The sequence below is a fragment of the Pleurodeles waltl genome, chromosome 9 (genome assembly GCF_031143425.1).
Source record: "Pleurodeles waltl isolate 20211129_DDA chromosome 9, aPleWal1.hap1.20221129, whole genome shotgun sequence".
NCBI lineage: Eukaryota > Metazoa > Chordata > Amphibia > Caudata > Salamandridae > Pleurodeles > Pleurodeles waltl.
In genome coordinates this window covers 1,139,235,762-1,139,258,261 of record NC_090448.1, presented here as the reverse complement: position 1 = coordinate 1,139,258,261, position 22,500 = coordinate 1,139,235,762, and the positions used below count along the sequence as shown (strand labels likewise).

General features: G+C 46.0%; 1 protein-coding gene across 2 annotated transcripts in view; it reads right to left on the bottom strand.

Annotated features, from left to right (window-relative positions):
* The window catches only part of TTBK2 (tau tubulin kinase 2), a 447,781-nt gene that overhangs the window by 237,813 nt on the left and 187,468 nt on the right, over positions 1 to 22,500 (bottom strand). For both annotated transcript variants that reach the window (XM_069208911.1, XM_069208910.1), the window contains exons 6-7: positions 14,860 to 15,000; positions 2,686 to 2,790 (exon numbers count right to left, since the gene is read on the bottom strand). In XM_069208911.1, the coding sequence (XP_069065012.1) occupies positions 2,686 to 2,790; positions 14,860 to 15,000 (246 nt within the window). The remainder of the gene's footprint in view (positions 1 to 2,685; positions 2,791 to 14,859; positions 15,001 to 22,500) is intronic.

The following is a 22,500-nucleotide window of genomic DNA, read 5'->3' as shown; positions in this document are numbered from 1 at the left end:
GAATAGGAACCGGTAGTTGGGTCGGTTGCGGGTCGTTTTGGCACCGAAACCCTGTCTGTACTCTTTTTCGGCTCCGAGGTGACCTTCTTTTTCGGAGTCGAACCCTCTCGGCGTCGATCTTCCTCGGTGCCGCTGTCTCTGCGTCGAGCAGCTTCGGCTCCGCTATCTCGGCGTCGATGTTTTTCAGCAGCACTTTCTCGGTTCCGAGAAGGCTGCGTGCCGGTGTCTCGACCGGATTCGGACGATCTCGGCACTATTTCGGCCTTTTTCGGTGCCGATGGTCGGTCACCGAATTTATAGGTCGAGCCATGGCCTGGTGGCAGTGGCGTCCCCTGGGCCTTGTCACTTTTCTTGTGTGCTGGCTTCGACGTCTTACTCACAGTTTTTTGGTCGTCGAATTCCTCGGAGTCCGATTCATGGATCGAGAAGGTTTCTTCTTCCTCTTGTTCCTCGAACTCTCGGTGAGCTGTCGGCGTGGACGCCATCTGCAGTCTTCTGGCTCGACGGTCACGGAGTGTTTTTCGGGACCGGAACGCACGACAGGCCTCGCAAGTCTCTTCACTGTGCTCAGGCGACAGGCACAGGTTACAGACCAAATGTTGGTCTGTATACGGGTATTTGTTGTGGCATTTAGGACAGAAACGGAACGGGGTCCGTTCCATCAGCGTTGTTTTACACGCGATCGGGCCGACCAGGCCCCGACGGGGAATCGAAAACTACCCCGAAGGGTACCGGAGCTCTTCACTCTTCGATTCGGTGTCGATTCTATTTAAGCCGATCCCGAACGCAACAATACCGACATAATTGTTCCGATATTTAGCTAACTTTCCGTTCCGAAACCCGGAGCGAAAGGAACACGTCCGAACCCGATGGCGGAAAGAAAACAATCAAAGATGGAGTCGACGCCCATGCGCAATGGAGACAAGGAGGAGGAGTCCCTCGGTCCCGTGACTCGAAAGACTTCTTCGAAGAAAAACAACTTGTAACACTCCGACCCAACACCAGATGGCGGGCTATGCACAACATGTGTATCTACAGCGAAAGATGCCATCGAACATATATTTATTAAAATTGAGTGTTTAAACAAACTATGAAACACTCCCACCCTGATGGTAATGTTGTTAGTAAACTAAAATAAGTCCTAGGTTATGTGGGCTAGACCTCATGGGTATGTGGGCTAGATTCTTGTGATGCATGCAGCAAGCTTTAGTCTATTTAATCACACAAGAGTTTTTTTTGTACTGCAGAAATGCTAAACTCACATATTTGAAGGCGCAATCATATGTGAGAATTAAGAAAAAAACGATTCTGTAAACTATTTGCCTAGGATCACACAATTTGAGACGCATTTACGGGTCAAGTACATTACAGTTAAGTCAAGAAGATTTTTCGAGCCCTGCTAACCCATCTGTGACGAGCAGCAGACCTTTGCGACGTTCTGCAGCACCTCTACCAAAGATGACAAGACAAGTGGCTGCTGCCTACTTGGTAATAGAGAGAGTGCGAGGGAGTAGCATTGCCAGGGAGGGGGGAGAAAAAGCTAGAGAAAGGGGAGGTTGAGTGGTAAGACACCAAATCATTTTTACATATTTAAATGAAGGAAATAAAAGGAAGTCTCGAAAGAGGAAGGGTGCATGTATTTTTTATTCTGAAGGGTGGTAAGGACAGCATGTTTTTTTGTGACAACCTTATCTTATATGAGTCTCCCATGCATGCTATCTCAATTGGCCAGTGACATTACCTTGTGAAGGGGGCTATGGAAGGGGCAAACACAACTATAGAATTGCACACAGGTTTTCCACCTTCAGGTTCCAATTGAAAGACACCTTGAGCTTCAGTCTTGTTGTCTACAGTGTTACTTGAAATAAGTCAGGGGATAACAAGCCAGTACATTCTATATAGTTTAAGCTACCTTTACTACACAGCAGTGTCCCCTAGTGATATCTGTCCTGTAAGATTTATTTTGGGGAGAAATGCAACTAAGAGGAAAGCATGCAAGAAAAGCTTGTTAAAGGAGTGTAAAACTAATGCTGTATGGGCCGCAGGTCCAAACCTTATTCACAGCACAGACGTATTTCATGTTCTACAGAGGTACCGGTATATGCCACTAGGTGAGAAAAGGCATAAGTCAAGTAAAGGTGCATATTGCTTGGTGCTACTATTTCTGAAACATTTTCTTCACTTTCTTTTTAACAATGTTTTACCCTAAATATCTTTCATTGACTAGATTTAAGGAATGTACGATGTAAATTGCGACAATTGCATTAACAGAGATACAGTTCAAACATTTAAAATAAATTGTAACCGACAGCCCTGTGACCATCCTATGACTTTATTTAGTCAGTAGGCGTACAGGAGGTGAAGGATAGCTGAGGGAAAAAAAGGAACGATTATCTCCCAGAGCTACCCACACCGAAAGGTCGATTTCCTTTGACAGGCAGAAAACAGAACCCACTCACCTCACACACAAAAGTTGGGGGATTCTGCCATTCAACTCTTCTAGGGAAAGGCTAGAGTTAGGTGGTCATTCAAACCAACAAACTTCATAATTATGCTTGGTCATATTAAAGGACCTCTAGATAGTGTTTCCCTGCGCAGCTTGGAACAGAGCTGAGAGGGGGTAAAAACAAAATCATGCATTTGAATACATACAATTGCAATAATGAGAGTAAATAGCTTTCTTACAGGTCTAACATCTCCACATGAGTTGGTAAACTGTCGAGCTAGGCCAAAATCGAGCATGTAACACTTCCGACACGTGCTTGGAAACCGACCCATTGCAAAGTTGGACTATAAGACAAGAAGAAAAATGCATATAAATACAAATGAATCAACTGCTTCATGGTTACTTATTAACCACTTCACTTGAGTAGATGTGGCTACGCTCACAATTTGTAACTTTGCTAAGACTGGGTTTTCACAATACTTAAGAATAACTTCATAACTGATACTAAATAAATGAGCATAAGTAGAAATGTAAGAGATCTGCTAAGTAGGAATAGTCCACAACAATGCATTGAAAACAACAAGCTACTTACATTCAGTAATGCTCTTTCTGATGGATACTCTGTAGAACCAAAGACTGCGCACCTACAGAATATCCCTTGGTACCAGACTGGATCCAGAAGATATTTCAGCATGACCCAGCATGCAAGTCAGTGGTGTTGTACAGGTTCACATCAACTCCGCTCAGCCCCAAAAGAGACAGCTGAAGCTGCATGTACGTGCCAGCCAAGTGCGCTGAGTCCAGGTTCTTTCTGGACAATGTTCGTACTCTTGGACACAGAGCCAAAACAAAACCACATATTTTTGCACCAGTGTGTAGATCTCTAATTGTAAAAAGACTCCATTCCACGGAAGGGGAGGCAGGAGAGTGCCTCTATCTATCTACAGTTAGAAAGAGTATCCACCGGAAACACTGTTATGGAAGGTAAGTATCTTGTTCTTCCGCTAGATATTTATAACTGCAGATTTCTCATCTTTAGAACAAATACCAAAGCAGTGAGGTAAAAATCTATAAGGCCGGACTCCATCTTGAAAAGGCCGAGACGACATTTACTCTGTTTTTGCAGAATCAACATGTCTGCCGTTGATGTAGAGGTCGTCTGTTCATATCTCTCAAAGTGTCATTCAGACGATGACATCAATAAGACACCTGATGAGCAGACAATGCCTTCAATAAGACACCTGATGAGCAGACAATGCCTTCAATAAGACACCTGATGAGCAGACAATGCCTTCAATAAGACACCTGATGCAACATTAGTTTGGAACAAGTGCTTTGTTATCTCTATCTCAAGGTCGTCAAATAACAATGATAATGACATAAACAGTGTAGTCTGAATTGACATGTTTTTACCTTATTTGTTTATAAGAATATGCCCAAGACTAGCATATTGATGCTCAGAGGTTATGTCAGACATTCCTAAGGTTATGTCAGAAATTCGGATCTCAGATAAAATATACTACAAAAGGCCCGCCAATCGACCACTTGTCAGGAGAGGTCCTTCTCCCAGGTTATTGCCCAAAATACTGCCAGAAGATCTTCAGACTGCAGTGATGCTGCTGCATTTTGTTTTGCAGTGAAAGCTGATACCGAATCAAGTCCGGGAGGAGAAGAACGGATTCTAATGCATGTTTTCCTTTCAAGGGTACACTTTTTCCTGGGTGCTGATAAATACAGCGTTCTGCTGTGCGCTGATTCTCCCTTAGCAGCTCTACCTGCAAGTTATGCTACCCCATGCTCGCCCTCCACATTCAATCGCTAGTGCATCAAACTAAGTTCAATCGTGAGACCCAGGGGGTTGAAAGTAAACATTGTAGTGTTAAGCCAGAGCCTTAGTTTACGCAACAGCCGTACCTCCCATGTGGTGAGTCTGTGGGAGATGTAAGGAACAACTGTGAAACAGCTCAAAATAAGTACACATTAGGAAAGCAAGGACCAAATTAAGATTCCACAGTGGCATCACTGAAGGTTCAGGTGGAAACATGTGGAGAAAACCTTTGAGAAAATGCAACACAAAAGATGATATGAACAAGGATGGTTAGTCTGGTCAACACAAAAACGGGAAAAGGGCTGACAAGAAACCTTTAACTGTGCCCACTTCACGTCCTTGCTAAAGACAGAACAACAATTAACACATACCACAGTTTAGCTTGCAGTGGGTCCTTGTCACAGATGCCACACCAAGCCACAATCTTGTCCCAGCATCCAAGGCAAACAGATTTTGTAGAAGGATGGCTGTCTATCGGGATGGCACTCATTACTTCAGGAAGTAGTTTGAATGCAGACTACTGCTGCCACTAAATGCCCATACATTGAGGTGTAGACTGTGCAGGCATGGGTGCAAGACCAAAGTCTGCTGTGAGAGGAGTGGCAATGTGATCAGAGGAACATAACTAAAAGTTCCGGATACTACACAACCCAGAACCGATCCAGCGCCACTGTAATAAGCTAGGCCCAGTCATTCCACAATCTTCTTAGGAACTCAGGGCAGAAGAGCCAGAGGCTGAAAGTCATACATGAGTACCATGCTCCACTCTAGGCAGAATGTGTCTCCAGGAGACAGCCTTCTTGGGAACTCCAATGGTAAAAGTGCTGGCACTGCACATTCTGGGCAGCAGTGAGAAAAAAAAAAAATCAAGCCAGGGCTCTACCCATTGACGCCCTGCACCACCTCCAGGTGTAGCTGCCATTTGTGGAGTCACCAGGGAAGTGCATCTGACTTGGCGTTCAAAGATTCTGTCAGTGGTGTACGAAAAAGGCACAGTGCCTCTTGCCACAGAACAGAGGATCCCACCCTACACTGCTTGTTGCAATACCATATGGCGATGTGTTGTCTGTGAGGACCTGAACTAGCCTCCCCTTGACGAACAGCAGGAAGGACTTGAACGACAAAAGAATGGCCCCTGTACATCAAACTCCAGGAGTTTGATGTACAAGCGGTTCTCTGCCAGAAACCAGAATCCTCTAATTTCCACATAACTCAGGTGACCTTCCCAACCCAGCAGTAACATGTTTGTCACCACTGTCAATTCCTGGTGGGGTTGTGAGAGGGGTCTGCTGCTTGTCCAATTATGGCTGAACAGCCACCAAAGCAGACCTTTTGCTGGATGGAGTATGACAGGTTACCTTGGTGCTGGGCCCACTGAGACTCGAGATCAGACTGCAGTACCCACATATGCATTCTGGCATGGCCAACGAGAAGGACACAGGGGTCCAGTAGGCTAAGAAGCCTCAGAGTCATCCTCCCGGAGACCCAGGACTGAAGCCAAAACATTGAGATCATAGCCTGGATGCGCTGGACTGATCGTTGCAATGGGAAGGCCTGAAAATGCACCATATCGAGCATAGCTCTGATAAAGGGGGACATCTGCAAAGGAGTTGGTTGTGACTTCCACATGTTGACCATGAGTGCCAACGATGTAAGGATGTTAGCTGTCATCTGAAAGTAGTCTAAGACTGCCAAATGACTGTGATACGCCTGCCTTCAACAGCCAGTCACTGAAGGAGGGCACCGCCAACATCTAAAGGTACGCTGCAACCACCATCACATCTGTGACCCCTTAGGGGGAACTGGTGAGGCCGAAAGGGAGTATGGAAAACTATGTGAATAAGCATCTCCCATACCCAATGCCACCAACCAATCGCAAGGATCCAGAGCATACTGAATTTGTGGCAGGGTGCGCATCTTGAATCTATGCTTCCGCAGGATGAAATTGAGGGGGGCAAAGTTCTCAAATAAATCTAAATTAGAGCAAAGGTCTCCAGACTTTTTTGCCACTGAGAAATCCAGTTCTAATATTAGAGGTAAGAATCCTCTCTACAGCTCCTTTTTCCAAAAGAGCCTGAACTTTTTGTAGCAAAATTGATAAATGGTCCTTTGAAAGACGCCCTGGAAGAGGCAGCGAGGTGAAAAGGAGGGGCAGGGAACAGCCCTACTGGACTATCTGCAGGACTCATTTGTCGGATGTTACGACTTGCCACTCGTGAAGAAATTGATATTGCTTTTCACGGAGTGGTCGTGGACCACAAAAGGGCAAACTTAAGAGGCTTGGAGGCTGTTGTGGTCCTATGGATGTTGTCTGCTGGATCACATAGCCTGACCCTGAAAGGTTTGCGTGTCTTTTGCTAGGATGATGCCCAAGATGCTGCCTGAAGGTGAAACCCCTAGCAATGCTTTGAAAGGGGTGAAATTGTTGGGCATACTCTCTTGGAGGTGTGGAACAACCGAGGGAGCATGCAGTGGCTCTCTTCTCTTTACAGCGCTTGAGGTGGAGTTGGCCTTCACGCCAAAGAGGCGAGACGAGGCAAAAGGCATATCCACGAGTGACGATGAACCCGGTGGATGTCATCCTCTGGTACTAGAGCACCATGCTAATGCAGACTGCTCTGCCCGAGCAGTCTGTTGTGTCCAGGCCAAACCAAATGACATCCATAGCAGCATCCTGGCCATCTTGAATAGTCTATGCTAAATTGGGACAAAATTCTTCTGGGACTGCTGTTTAGATCTCAGCAACAGAGTTCCTTAATGGATGGGAGCACCTTTCCAGAAAACAGCTGCTATTGACTTGCTTGAGCTCAAGACTAGTGGAAGGAAATGTCCTCTTCCTAAATGTCTTTAACTCACGTGGGGGAGAAAGAGACAGGTTGGGATGTGGCATCCTTCAGTGCTTAACGACATACAGATTGGCTTTCCAGGTCATCTTCGGATGTGAGAGCATCTCACACTGATCAGAAATGTTAAAAGAAAAATATCTTCAACACACAAAGAAGAAGTTAAGAGCTAGCCCCGGATCCATGCACGAAGACACAGAAAGAAAGGAACCAACATTGGTGTGCCTGCATGGTGCCTATATGTTGTTCCAGTCAACTTCCAGGGCATAGCAGCATCGACGCGGAGCCAAAAGTAACATCTACAGGCACAGAGGGGCTATACTGAAAAATCTTCCCGATCCAGCCTGGGGTTTTTCCTCAAGTTTTCTAAAGTTGAGACCTCTGAGGTTATAAGCATCCTTCAGGAATGATAATATTGAGTCATCCACAGTTTCTCCTCATTAATTGTAATACATTTAAAGAACTGTGTGGAGAATAAATTATGGCTAGCATAGATTAGTCTGAAGTTTCCACAAAGAGGATTATTTTGCAATGGCAGAGACTTTAAAAAAAAGTGCTGTCAACAGAAAGTTTTACAGTTTATCCACACCAGATTACCAGTAATATCATCAGCTTTCACAATAAGTATTGCCTATGTTTCGCAGTATCTGAAGTTTCTCAGTAAAGAACAAGTTAATTAGCTTTGGTAATGCTCTTTCTACAACACTGGTTGGGATGGCTGCCTCTCTCTATAAGCCAACCCTGTGGTGTAATCTCTGAATTTAAGGACTTGGTGGGGTGTTTTGCTATGGTCAACATTTCTACAGATCATATTATGACTTGAATATCTTTGAATATCTCTAGAGTCAAGTCAGTCTTTTACCCAAAAAGTATGGACTCACCAAATGGTCTGTCCACTAAGAACCCCAGAACATCACATGAAAATCCGGTAGGCCTCATACATGCATCATTCCTCAAGATCATGCTGTTACCAACAGCCCTACCATTGAAGTACCTAGGTCTGCATGAATCACAAAATTACCAGTGTCATGTATTGTTTTCATCAGACAGTCTTGGAGATCTCTGGCGCCACCACGAAAATCTCACTGGCTATGTCCCAGAGAGCAGGTGTTTCACCTGTCTAGCAAGCAAACAGCATGTTAGAACCTCAGGGCAAAACTCGCAGATGGAAACATCCTCTTGCCAAAAAGCATCAATTCATTTGAATTCCCTGTCTGGGAACTGGTTGGGAAAGAGTTAAGGTTATCCTTGCTAGTGGAATCCTGCACAAGGAGGCTCACTGATGTAGGGTGTTTAGTGAACAAAATCACTTGGCGAGGCACAGGTCTATGTCATCAGGCTACCGGTCTATTTACTGGTGTACAAGAACGGTGTTTTAACGATATGACTATTAAAGTGATGTTAAGGAACCCATTACAACGCAACAATTGCTTAGAGGTTATAGGCCTTAGCTGAAGAATCTCCGAGAACACCTGACTTTCTGTCGATAAAGCACAACTGCAATTCTAGCACCTTAGCCGTCGTCCTGACCACCTATACAGGAAACAAAAACTGCATAAGTGTAAGGAAATGCCTCTTTTTCCATGTTCACCCAACATTTTTGGACTGATGCTGCTAGTTTTTTTGATTCTGAGAGTGCACTGAAGTCTGCTAACCAGAAAAACAGTGACCGTGTTCTAACCCCTTACAAAGTGTTATGTCGAATTAGCTATCCCCAATTGGCAAGTGCTAATTTGCATATAATTGCCTAGTAAGTGGTACCAAGGGTACCAAGGGCATGTAAGGCAGAGTGTCCACCCACGGCTGCAGCACTGATTGTGCTACCCTGTGCGTGACAAAATGGCTCCCAGTCTGCCAATGCCGACTGAAAGAGCAGTGGTCACTCTGCTAGTGTGATTTTGTTATGCAAGCTAAAGGCAAAGCCACCACTTCACTTAACAATATATGTAAGTCTCCTCTAAGGAAAGCCTATATAGCCCTAGAGCAGGGAGCTGTATATTATTAAGTAGGTCATATTTTTTCAGGTCGAGCATAGCAGCGCACATGCGCTGCTTTTCTGACGTGTTGGTGTGTATCTGGGCCTCACGCACATCACTACCACTCGTTCGTGGGCATGCCTTTCAAAAATCCTTTGATTACATTGGTAAATGGTTGACCTTTGTCCCTCCTTGGGGAGGTTTTGTTACCGCCTTGGCCATCGCCCCTGTTACATGGCTAATTGCACTTTTGCCGATAAGTTTAACTGCGAGCGAACTTCTTTTACTTTTGTGCATCTCTTCATGCTGATGCTCATGGAGGCTGTGGCGCTGTGAATCGGCTCCCTTATGTGAAAGTGTTTAACTTTCAATTTTCAATTTATGTGGCAAGAAAAGTCGGGTTAGGAGTTTATAATGCTAATAGCGCTAACTCGAGCAGATGCGAGACCCATTGCATTGCAAATGCTTGTTTTATATATGTCTTGGCAGCAACACCTCTAAATTGTGTTGCTGTGGAAAGATTAGTAGCCCCATTAGCTGAACAGGATTCTGGCTGGCACCGCAGCTTGGCTAACTTCTGAATGGGACTACCTAACTGGGTACTGTAAGCTATCAAGCCAACCTGATGCCCAGGTTGAATTTAATGTCATTTTTAAAGTAATGCAACTTTTAGAAAGGTGCCACTCTATGACCCAGATGGTCCAATAGCCTCACACAGGCACTAGCCAAAAGACCACTTTCTGCCTGCCTGGGGAGTTGTGTGAACGATTACCAGGCTTAGAAACAATAGCAGTCTGTGCAAGGCGAGGTGCTACCTCGGCTTCGCAGGAAGTCACTTAGGATGTTAGACTAAAAGGACAGCTTAACAAAGGAATCCGCCTTTGGTGGGCAAATGGCAATTACACTTCTGAGGGGGTGCTCTTTGTTAACGTAGGCGGGCTGGTGACAGGGACAGAGAGGGAAAACCAGTGCCCAAACCGGTTTTCCTGTGGGCGTGTAGCCCACAGGCAGCCACACTTCTTGGGTGGGCTACCAAGCTGCTAACGGCCAAGGAATTGTGCTGACATTTTGGGAGTGGGCAGAATAGTGCAGTCTGGCATTCTTAGGTGCCACACATTGCTGGAAAGTCATCACCAAGAGGAAGCCACCTAGTAGTCCATTGGCTAGTAACAGTATTGTCCCCAAAGGGCACTTTCCTGGGATAAATATGCCATTCTGAACCTCAGATCACGTTGGAACTGGGACAGGAGCCAAAGAAGGACTGCCCTGCTGACCCAAAGATGGCACACAGAGCGGCTGCACAGTCTGCTGGACTGCCCCTGGTGCACCTTGGGCTACCAAAGTTGGGACTGTGCCAGTAGCTACCGGCTGGGGGAAAGGTTGTGCCCCAGTCCCAGACCAAGGCAGCAACTCCAAGAGTCAGTTGGCTGACCCCCTGGAACCAGCTCTAGGGACAAAAGAGCTGATGTTGCCCAGACAGGCAAGTCAGTAGTCACTTCAGAATAGTCACCACTGACTGCTGCTGGGCGCCAGAGGAGACTGATCCTTGACAGCTGAAAGTTGCACCTGAGTCAGCCGGATCCAGGAGTGAAATCAGAGTCCTGATTGGTCACCCAAAATGGGCACTAGCCTCCATTAAAGATTTCGCTGTGACCACTGTGCTCAGAGACTGGTAGCCCAGCAGCAGCTGGCCTTCTACTGTTTCAAAGAGGACTTTGTGCTACCTCGACCTCTGTGGCCAAAGTCTGACCTGTGGAACGAGGAATCACCCCCAAAGCCACCCGTGTCGAACGGAGAGCAACTGAAGCATCTTTGAGTATCTTTTCATCCTGTATGTCCCAGCATCATGACGAGTCCATTAAAGTCTAAAGAGGTAACGTTTGGAACTGGACTGGAAAACACTCTGGTGGCCAGGTAACTGTCCAAAACTACCCCAGTGACCTTCTAAACCCCCATCCTTCAGGGATCTGGCAGCCCAACTCAGGCCAAGGTGGCTGAACTAACGCTTTACACACATTTCACAAGTTTGCACACGTTAAATTGAACAATGTTTGTTTGCGGATGAATTAAAAAGTGATAAATCAATCTGTATCTCTGGAACACTCCGGCAGATTTTACTAATTTTGGACTATAAAAATTCTTAAAAATATAATCTGTTTTTTTAAATTAGTGTCATGTTTCTTTTGTTTTGGGTGGCTTTCTTATTTAGTTGTTTAGCACTGGTAAATACTTTACAAGTAGGGCCAGATGTAGCAAGGGTTTTGCGAGTCGCAAACGGCGAAAATCGCCATTTGCGAGTCGCAAAAGCCTCTTTGCTATGTAGAAATGCATTTTGCGAGTCTGATCCGACTCGCAAAATGCATTTCCGTCTCGCAAATAGGAAGGGGTGTTCCCTTCTTATTTGCGACTCGCAATGCTATTCATTTTCATTTGCAACCGCGATTGCGGTCGCAAATGAAAGCGCAGTTACCATCCACTTGAAGTGGATGGTAACCCAGGCGCAAACGGGAAGGGGTCCCCATGGGACCCCTTCCCCTTTGTGTCTGGAAAAAAAAAAAATAATCAGGGCAGGCAGTGGTCCAATGGACCACCTCCTGCCCTGAAAAATACCGAAACTAAAGGTTTCGTTTTTTTTTTCAAAGTGCAGCTCGTTTTCCTTTAAGGAAAACGGGTTGCACTTTGAAAAGAAAAAAAATGCTTTATTTAAAAGCAGTCACGGACATGGTGGTCTGCTGTCTCCAGCAGGCCACCATCCCCGTGAGTGCCCAGACTCTCTATGGGGTCGCAAACTGCGACCCACCTCATTAGTATTAATGAGGTGGGTCTTTGTGACCCCATAGCAAGTCGCAGACGGTGTCTGAGACACCGTTCTGCATAGCAAATTGCAAGTTGCAATTTGCGAGTCGGAAGGACTCGCAAATTGTAACTCGCAATTTGCTGTCTTCCTACATCTGGCCCGTAGTTCCTTTGTGCAAGCCTTGCTGCTTGAAGCCGTACCTACCAAGGGGTTGAGCTTAAGGTTGTTCAAATGAGCCTGACTGGACTCAAGGCAGGTTTTGTGAGTGCACTACATGATAAGGCTGCACAGCCATATCTTATAATTATAATACACCCAAAGCCTCACAGTAAGGCTGCAGCAGATATCAGCACCTGCTCCCAATGTTCAGCAGCATATTAAGAACTCGTGTACACCAGCATGTACATGTCCCTGTTCCTACGTGACAAGAGATTCGGAGTGTGACCATTCCTAGACAGTCCCAATTCCCTGTAACACCCTGGTTAGGTACTGTCACAACTAGGAAAGCTGCATCTCTGACAAAAGTGGGCAACTTGTGTGATGACCGAGACAAATGACGTTTTATTGAACAAACTGAACCTGGAAAAAAATGCTGAGTCAGTCTGAGCATGGCATCGAACTGCCACAAGAGGTATGCAAGAAGATGTACGAATGGACAAAGTCAACTTCCTAGGGTGCAGAGAAGAGCAACAAGAGCCCTTGAAGGCCCCATTTCTACTTTGGCTTATATACTACAAAATCCTGAATGCATGAGCTTGCTGGCAAATGAACAGTGAGAAACAAACTCCTCACAACTAGACATGATGCCAAGAAGACATTGTGAGCTTGTCAATCATGCAATATCAGCATTTTGGTGTTCTCAACTGATGTGATTATTGCAGACACCCACTGTGGTGCACTTTCTCCCAGTCCACTGGAACGGGCTGTTGCACTGCCTGCTTATTAGAGCAGCAGGGCCTTTACACACAGTCCACTACCACATCACACACTTCTGCTTGGAATCCTGCACCCACAAAAAAAGTCCCTTCACTGGACAATGTGTGGGGAGATGGAGGAAATTAAGCCATGCTAAAGTAGAGCCGTCCTTAGGCCAGCATCCCTCCTGCACTGCCACTTTCCTGCACCGCTCGGGCACAGTCATGGGACAACTTGGGAGACCTGGTGGAACAACTCAGAGCTTACTGGTGCACAGTAAGGCTGCTAAAAAATAGAATATTGCTGCATGAACTACTAACACTTCAGTACCAAAGCAGATGCTTTATTAACAAAACATAGGACACGGAAGGGGTATGCAGCACATTTGTTCAGGCTTTAGGCAAAGAGCTTGCTTTTTAGGGTATCAAAAAAGTCATCAGTCTCCAGGGTGATGACCTGTCCTCATAGAATAGGAACAGCTGCAAAGATCTGTCAAAAACAGGGTGCAATAGTATTTTAAAAAACAACATCTCAGGTATCCATCACAGTAAAAGCTATTTTCATTAAATCGTCTTGACCAGGGCCTATGATATGTTGGCACTCATCAACAGCTAAATTTAAGGAGATCATCAATTTTTCATACAGGGAAAAAAAACGGTCCCTTCCCATCCCCAAGTAAGATGCTTACGTACTGTGTATAACGTTCACCAAACTTTTGGAGGTACTATTTTCTATGTCGCTGTTGACATCCTGCAAAGTGATTCTCCAAACTCCCTATAGTTTCTGTCAATAGACGCTTGGACTACATGCATCCCACAAACAAGCTAACCAAGCAGCTTTTTAATGTTTTTATATATTTTAGAACCTGTATGTCTTTTTTATCATTATGGCCATCAACTGAGGTTCAAAGCAAATCACATGATGTACTTTCCTAATTAACACATGGCCCGGTCTTCTTTTCTTCAGGGTCGAACTATGAGGGTATGAAAATTCCAAAGACTGACCTACCTGCCCGCTTCAATCTTCTCAAGAGTGCTTCTTGAGTGACATCTGATGGAATATCCTCAAATGCAAGTGTCATCTTTGGTGACAAATTAACCACATGCAATAACTTTATAACATTTTTGGAAGCTCTTGAAAGTAAATGTGTTCAGTGCTCATTACATACAATCAATCCCAATGTTAGATCCTTCCTACTTACACCACTTTTGAGGAATTCCTGTTAACAAACCACCTATACTTTAGACAAATGAAAAACAAATGTCTCACTGAAACTATGAACAGCTCCATGTGCTTAGCTTATCTTTCTAAGAAAGTCGAAGTCGTCCTTCCACTGACACATGTACATAGTTTTGTTATTATCTTCTGTCTATCATTGCATCCAAATAAAAATGATCTGGAGTGTGAAGGATAACAGTAAATTGCTTAGGACATTCAACCGCCTTCCACTCAATGATGGAATTTGAACTGAAACCGCTGCTAATTTTGCGCCAATTTCTTAAGTATGTTCAGACCTGTGACATGCAGCAAATACACTTCAGTCCTTACCACCGACTTCACCGTCATGCAAATTAACTATTCCTTCACATAGGTGAAAAGTAGTTTGTTAACCTAACAGGCTCCCAATAATGAATCTCATTTAAATGAGCACAAGTAATTTCATTGTGGTCCTCCAGTACTATACCACACTTTAATCTAGAACACTGAAATGTTGTGTGATCCACTGAAGACAACGGGAGACAACCTTTCCAAGGTTTGTCTTTTTGTTTCTCCATTTTGGAATGTCAGAATAGCGTTACAGGTATTCGGCTCAGGCTACAGTCGTTGTTAAAGTACTTTACTCTTATTATAGGCCATCACTTGCACCTTAGTCCTCTAACTCAGATTCAGGGTCTTTAACACCTATTATTGCCCAAGGCACAACATCTGTAAAGTTATGACGTTCCATCCAGCAGGCTATGGTGTTCAATTAGCTGCCTCCAGCTCATTTGAATTTTTGATTGAACTTAGAGTTGTGGTGGCTTTGATTCTGGCTCAAGGACATCCTCACTCACCGGTTTAATGTCTCGGTGTAAAAATCCAACTGAATGAATACTTTCAATAGACTCCAGAATCTGTTTTCCCAGCCGCAGAGTAGTACTGATGGTGAAGGTACCTCGGGACTGACTTCGACGAAGGTCTGCCAGGTTCCGGCCCTACAAAAAAAAATAACCAGACTTTTAAGAAGGTTTCATCTTAACTTTTATGTTTTACAAGTGTTCCCATCAAAGCACTTTGAGTTATTTGGCAAGCATTGATTGCATCAAATTGGAAAACATTGGTACTTCTTCAAAACCATGTACGCCTTTATGTATAGACATTACGAGATGTATGCATTCAGATGATCAAAACAAAGCCTCCCAATAAGGGTGATTATCAGTTACAGTCAGATATTGGTCCATTGGACAAATGACACACTACTTGCACAAAGTGGTAGTTGTTACTCTGAACTTTTATAATCAACATTAGATGCACGTTATTTGCTCCTTTAATGGATCAGGGTAATGAATTCCTCAAATAATACGCCATAGTGCACAACAAAATAACACTATTTTTTAATACAGGAGATCAGACCTCCCCAGTGTGAAATAGCCCCTGAGAAAGTGTGTAAAGCAAGGAAAACGAATGCTGGAAATTTGTGAAGTGAGTGTTTGCAGACTAGGTACACAAGTTATACACTGTTTATCTTTTGAGCTCACATATCAAACAACGATATTGTATGCAGTTACATTGTTCTACTAGAAGAACAGTTTTCTCGAAATGGTCTGATTTGTTTTAGAGCAAACTCCAAACGAGTAACTGAGACAACTAGATGAGAGTGCAGTTGAGTACTGACATGGGAAGGAACCACGTGGCCCCTATGCACTTTTGCTCATCTTCACTGGCAATGTTATCCGTGGACTCATGATGGTCAGCCTTTGACAAGCATAATTTAGGCATGGTTTTGATCAGGTAGCTATTAGGCAGGAAGTCCATACACACATGGGTTCTTTTAAATTCATTTATGTGGATGAAATCAGAAGTGACCTGGCACCTCATGTTACATGACTGACGTATGCTGTTTTTGATCTCAGAAGCGTGGAAATCACAAGATGGTAATCTTCACTAATGGCAGTGAGATGAGGAAGAGACTGGCACCTGATCTGCTATTTATGCAGCACAAAAAGATGATGGAAGGATGTAGGAGGCTGGTCTGGCTTGTAGTGGGTACCAGTGGTACTTACACCTTGTGCCAGGTCCAGTTGTCCGTTATTAGTAGAGAAGAGGTGTTTCTAGCAGTTTAGGCTGATAGAAGGTAGCTATGGCAAAGCAGCTTAGGCTGAACTAGGAGACACGCAAAGCTCCTACTATACCACTTATATCATATGCACAATATCATAAGAAAACACAATACACAGAGTTACTAAAAATAAAGGTACTTTATTTTTATGACAATATGCCAAAAGTATCTCAGTGAGTACCCTCAGTAAGAAGGTAAGTAATATACACAAGTTATATGTACACAAACCAAAATTAGGTAAGTAAGAGCAAGAAAAGTAATGCAAACAGTGTAGAATTACAATAGGTTGCAATTGGCAAGCATAGGTATAGGGGCAACACAAACCATATACTCCAAAAGTGGAATGCGAATCACGATTGGACCCCAGACCTATGGGAGCTTGTAGAGGGTCGCTGGGACTGTAAGAAAACAGTCAGGGTGTCCAAGATACCCCACCCCAAGACCCTGAAAAGTAGGAGTAAAGTGCACCTACTACCCCAAAAGAGCACAATAGTTGTGATAGGGGGATTCTGCAGGAAGAACAAACACCAGCAGTGCACTGACAACGGATTTCCGGACCTGAGGACCTGCAAGGCAAGGGGACCAAGTCCAAAAGTCACGACAGTGTCCAGGGGGGGCAGGAGCCCAGGAAACCCCGAATGAAGGTGCAAGGAAGCTGCCTCCGGTTGGAAGAATCTTGGAGTTCTGCAAGAAAGAAGAGGACTAGGAACTTCTCCTTTGAAAGACGGATGTCCCACGTCGCGATGAAGCTTGCAGAGGTGTTCCCATGCAGAAATACCCCAAACAAGCCTTGCTAGCTGCAAGGTTTGCGGTAGAGGTTTTTGGGTGCTGCTGAGGACCAGGAAGGACCAGGATGTCGCCTTTTGGAGAAGGAGACAGAAGGGGCGCTCTGCAACTCAGAGAGACCTCACAGAAGCAGGCAGCACCCGCAGAAGTACCCCAACAGGCACTTAGGAGAAGAGTGAACCGGAGTCCACACGAAGTTACAAAAAGGGGGTCCCACGACATCGGAGGACAACTCAGAAGGTTGTGCACTGCAGGACAGAATGCTGGGGACCCAGGCTAGTCTGTGCACGAAGGAAATCCTGGAAGAATGCACAGGAGACGGAGCAGCTGCAAATCACACGGTACACAGCTTTGCAGTCTAGCGTGGTGAGGCAAGGACTTACCTCCACCAAACTTGGACTGAAGAGTCACTGGACTGTGGGAGTCACTTGGACAGAGTTGCTGTGTTCCAGGGACCACGCTCGTCAGAATGAGAGGGGACCCAGAGGACCAGTGATACAGTCTTTTGGTGCCTGCATTAGCAGGGGGAAGATTCCGTCGACCCACAGGAGATTTCTTTGGAGCTTCTGGTGCAGAGTGAAGGCAGGCTACCCCCAGAGCATGCACCACCTGGAAACAGTTAAGAAAGCTGGCAGGATTAGGCGCTACAATGTTGCTGGTAATTGTCTTGCTACTTTGTTGCGGTTTTGCAGGCGCCCTGGAGCAGTCAGCTGTCGATCTTTTGGTAGAAGGTGAAGAGGGAGATGCAGAGGAACTCTGGTGAGCTATTGCATTCGTTATCTGAAGAATTCCCCAAAGCAGAGACCCTAAATAGCCAGAAAAGGAGGTTTGGCTACCAAGTTAGGAGGATTGGCTACCAAGAGAGGTAAGAGTCTATCAGAAGGAGCCTCTGACGTCACCTGCTGGCACTGGCCACTCAGAGCAGTCCAGTGTGCCCCTAACACCTCTGTTTCCAAGATGGCAGAGGTCTGGGACACACTGGAGGAGCTCTGGGCACCTCCCCTGGGAGGTGCTGGTCAGGGGAGTGGTCACTCCCCTTTCCTTTGTCCAGTTTCGCGCCAGAGCAGTGCTGGGGGATCCCTGAACCGGTGTAGACGCGCTTATGCAGAGATGGGCACCATCTGTGCCCATCAAAGCATTTCCAGAGGCTGGGGGAGGCTACTCCTCCCCAGCCCTTCACACCTATTTCCAAAGGGAGAGGGTGTAACACCCTGTCTCATAGGAAATCCTTTGTTCTGCCTTCCTGGGCCAGGGCTGCCTGGACCCCAGGAGGGCAGAAACCTGTCTGAGGGGTTGGCAGCAGCGGAGACCCCGGAAAGGCAGTTTGGCAGTACCCGGGTTCTGTGCTAGAGACCCGGGGAATCATGGAATTGTCCCCCCAATACCAGAATGGTATTGGGGGGACAATTCCATAATCTTAGACATGTTACATGGCCATGTTCGGAGTTACCATTGTGACGCTATACATAGGTAGTGACCTATGTATAATGCATGCGTGTAATGGTGTCCCCGCACTCACAAAGTCCGGGGAATTTGTCCTGAACGATGTGGGGGCACCTTGGCTAGTGCCAGGGTGCCCACACACTAAGTAACTTTGCACCCAACCTTCACCAGGTGAAGGTTAGACATATAGGTGACTTATAAGTTACTTATGTGCAGTGGTAAATGGCTGTGAAATAACGTGGACGTTATTTCACGCATGCTGCAGTGGCAGGCCTGTGTAAGAATTGTCAGAGCTCCCTATGGGTGGCAAAAGAAATGCTGCAATACCCAATACCCTGGGTACCTCAGTACCATATACAAGGGAATTATATGGGTGTACCAGTATGCCAATGTGAATTGGTAAATTTAGTCACTAGCCTGTTAGTGACAATTTGGAAAGCAGAGAGAGCATAACCACTGAGGTTCTGGTTAGCAGAGCCTCAGTGAGACAGTTAGTCACCACACAGGGAACACATACAGGGCACATACTATGAGCACTGGGGCCCTGCCTGGCAGGGTCCCAGTGACACAAGGACTAAAACAACATACATACAGTGAAATAGGGGGGGTAACATGCCAGGCAAGATGGTACTTTCCTACAAAGGAACGCTTGCAGTTTGCCTAACAACTGTTACTCACTCAGGATAGCATCCCAAACCACTGTTCTTTTGCACTAATGATACGTTCAGCAGCCGGACACAGCTTGGTTCCAATGACACAGTGAGCACGGGACCCATGTTTGGGCATACACACGCTCCTTAGTGCAGTACATGAAACACACAAAACGTGACGAGAGGATTGCTTGCAATTTGTCTAATCACTGGTAATTGCTTGGGGTAGCATCCAAAACCATTGTCTTTTTGCTCACCATGTCACCTAAGTTTGGGCCCAGCCATATGGAAATCAGTCTTGATCCTGCTCCTAAAAGGAACAGTTCAGCCCGAACTGCCAGGCAAGGTCCAACCTGACCCGGAACATAAGCAACTCAGGACTGGTTGAGCCCCGGTTATGGGCTCATCAGCTGGGTACAGCTTGGTTCCAGTGACGCAGAGAGCACAGAACTCATGTCTGGGCATACCTATGCAACTTAGGGTGGTGCAAGAAACACACTAAAGGAGATGGGAGGAATGCTTGCAATTTGTCTGAATACTGGCAATCGCTAGGGGGTAGCATCTCATCCCCATTGGCTCACCATGCCACCTGAGTTGGGACGCAACCATATGTAAATTAGTCTTAACTCTGCTTCTTATGGGAACAGTCCAGCCCGGCTACCAGGCTAGGTCCTCTCTGAATTGGAACACAAGCAAACCAGGACTGGTTTCGCCCGAGTTATGGGCTTATCAGCCGGGTACAATTTGATTTCAGTTGTACTTTATGCACCTGTGGCACTAACACCTTATCTGGTAGAGACATATTCTAGTTGCAGATTCCTTACCTTAAAATTTCCCCCAGGCGTCAGTCTGGATTCGGAGATTTTTCTAAAGCAGTACCCCTGCAGGCCGTCAGGTGACGTTGATTGGGTCCTTGTCTGTAGTCGGTGTAGTGTACTCTGGAAATGACATCAGGGGACTTATATAGGAATCACCCTGGCGCACTGACATCCGTTTCTTTTCACGACTAGAAGCATGGAGCTATGATGAACACTGATCACCGGTGAGTCCTAACTAGGAAAAGTCATTACGCCGAGCGGGGAGGATGGGTGGGTTGGTAAGGAATCAGCAACTAGAATATGTCTCTACCAGATAAGGCTTTACAGAGGGTAAGTAACTTGCTCATCTGATAGAGACTTCTAGTTGCAGATTCCTTTCCTTAGAATAGATACCTAAGCAATACCATCCCCTAAGGAGGGTCTTCGAACCAAGATAATACTAGGAAGTCCTACAGGACTGAACGGGCAAAGTACCCATCCCTCTGGACTGGACATGACTGTCCAGGCAGTAGTGTTTGGTAAATGTGTGCAAAGATGTCCACGTTGCCGCCTGGCAGATGTCCAGGACAGGAACTCCGCGTGCTAACACAGTGGTTGCAGCTGTTGCTCTGGTTGAATGGGCGTGCAAACCCTCCGAGGTTGCTTTTTAGCCAATACGTAGCACATTTTGATGCAGAGAAGACCCATCTAGAGATGGTTCTCTTCTGCACTGCCCGACCTTTCTTTGCACACACATACCTAACAAAAAGTTGATCATCCACCTGAAACTCTGTGGTACAATCTAGGTAGGACATCAACGCTCTTTTTGGATCCTCGCAGAGGAATCTCTCCTTTTCTTTAAAGGGGCATGGGGGTGCGTAAAAAGTAGGCAAGGTGATGGATTGGCCTACATGGAACAGTGTGACCACTCTGGAAAGAAAGGAGGCCCGTGTGCAAAGCACCACTTTGTCAGGATAGATGGAAAGGTAGGGTGGCTTAGATGACCATGCCTGCAGCTCATTCACCCTGCAGGGAGATGTAATGGCCACAAGGAAGGCAGTTTTTAATGTTATTAGACTGAAAGGACAATTGTGAAGAGGGTCGAAATGAGCACACATGAGGAATGTCAGAGCCAAATTCAAATCCTATTGGGGCGTGATGAATGGTGATGGAGGAAACAAGTCAGTAAAACCCTTAAGGAACCTACTAACAATAGGAGGCTTAAATAAAGAGGGTTGATCAGATAATCTCAGAAATGCAGAGATAGCAGACAACCTTTGAAGGTGCCCAAAGCAGAGCCCCACTGGGTTAAAGAAAGTATGAACAAGAGGACCTCAGAAAGAGGGACAGAGAGGAGGGGTCAACAGACTTGTCTGTGCACCATGCCACAAATATATGCCTACGACAGCCGTGTAATGTTTTGGTTGAGGGACACCTGGATACCAAGATAACATTACATACTTCGGGCGGAGGGTCAACTGTTGCTGCTCAATCTCCATGCAAGAAGGTGCAGACTGGACAGGTTTGGGTGGAGAAGCCTCCCCTGCTGCTATGACAAAAAGATCCTCCCGAAGGAGCAGTCTGATCAGAGGATCAATGACCATGCTCAACAGCTCGGGATACAAGACTTCGATTCCAGTCCAAAGCCGCAAGGATTACTTGGGCCCAGTCGTTTTTGATCTTCTTGAGAACTCTAGGCAGTGGTATGGGCAGAAAGGTGTACGGGAAGCCTGAGCTCCACTCGAGAACAAAAGCGTTGCAGAGCGAGTGTCGCCTTGGAAACTCCAACGCACAAAACTGCTGACATGCGATTTCTCCAAAAACAAACTGACATAACCAGTGCTCTCCCCTCTACTGAAAGAGCCCTGTGCCACCTCCGGAATGAGACGCCATTCATGCTCGACCTGGCTTTGTTGGCTGAGTTTGTCCGCTCTGGCATTCAGAGAGCCCACCAGGTGTTGAACCTCTAGGGAAATTACCTGATGTTCCAGCCATGTCTAGAGGTGCAGTCTGCTGACAAGGGGTCCACGACCCCAACCCGCTATACTTGTTGCAGTACTACATGGCGGTGGTGTTGTCTGTGAACACCTGCACTACTTTCCCTTTGAGACAGGGAAGGAATGCTTTTAATGCCAATCTGATTGCCCTGAGCTCCAAAAGAGTGAAGTGGATCCTGGACTCTGATGGCGACCAGACGCCTCTGATCCCCGCCTCACCATGTGGCTGCCGCCATTCCCAGAAGTGACGCAACTGTCACCACTGCCAGATCTGGTTGGGAAAGGGAGAGAGATATGCCTCTGATCAAATCGCGGTTCAAGAGCCACCAAGCAGATCGTGTGCAGCTCTCTCTGAAATCTGCACCATGTCCGAGAGATTCCCTTGGTGCTGCGCCCACTGGAACTTCAAGTCCCAATGCAGAGCCCACATATGCCATCTTGCATGTGTCACCAGCAGGAGGCAGAAGGCCATGAGGCCCAGCAGCCTCACAGTCATTGTCACTGAAATGCAGGATGGGGGCTGAAACATCGGTATAATAGCCTGAATATCCTGTACTTACTACTTGGGAGAATAAGCCTGAAACCTCAACGTGTCCAGAACAGCTTCGATGAAAGGGAGCGTCTGAGAGGGAGTCAGGTGTGACTTCGGTACTTTTATAGTGAACCCCAACGAATGCAGGAGGTCCACCGAACTCTGGAGGTG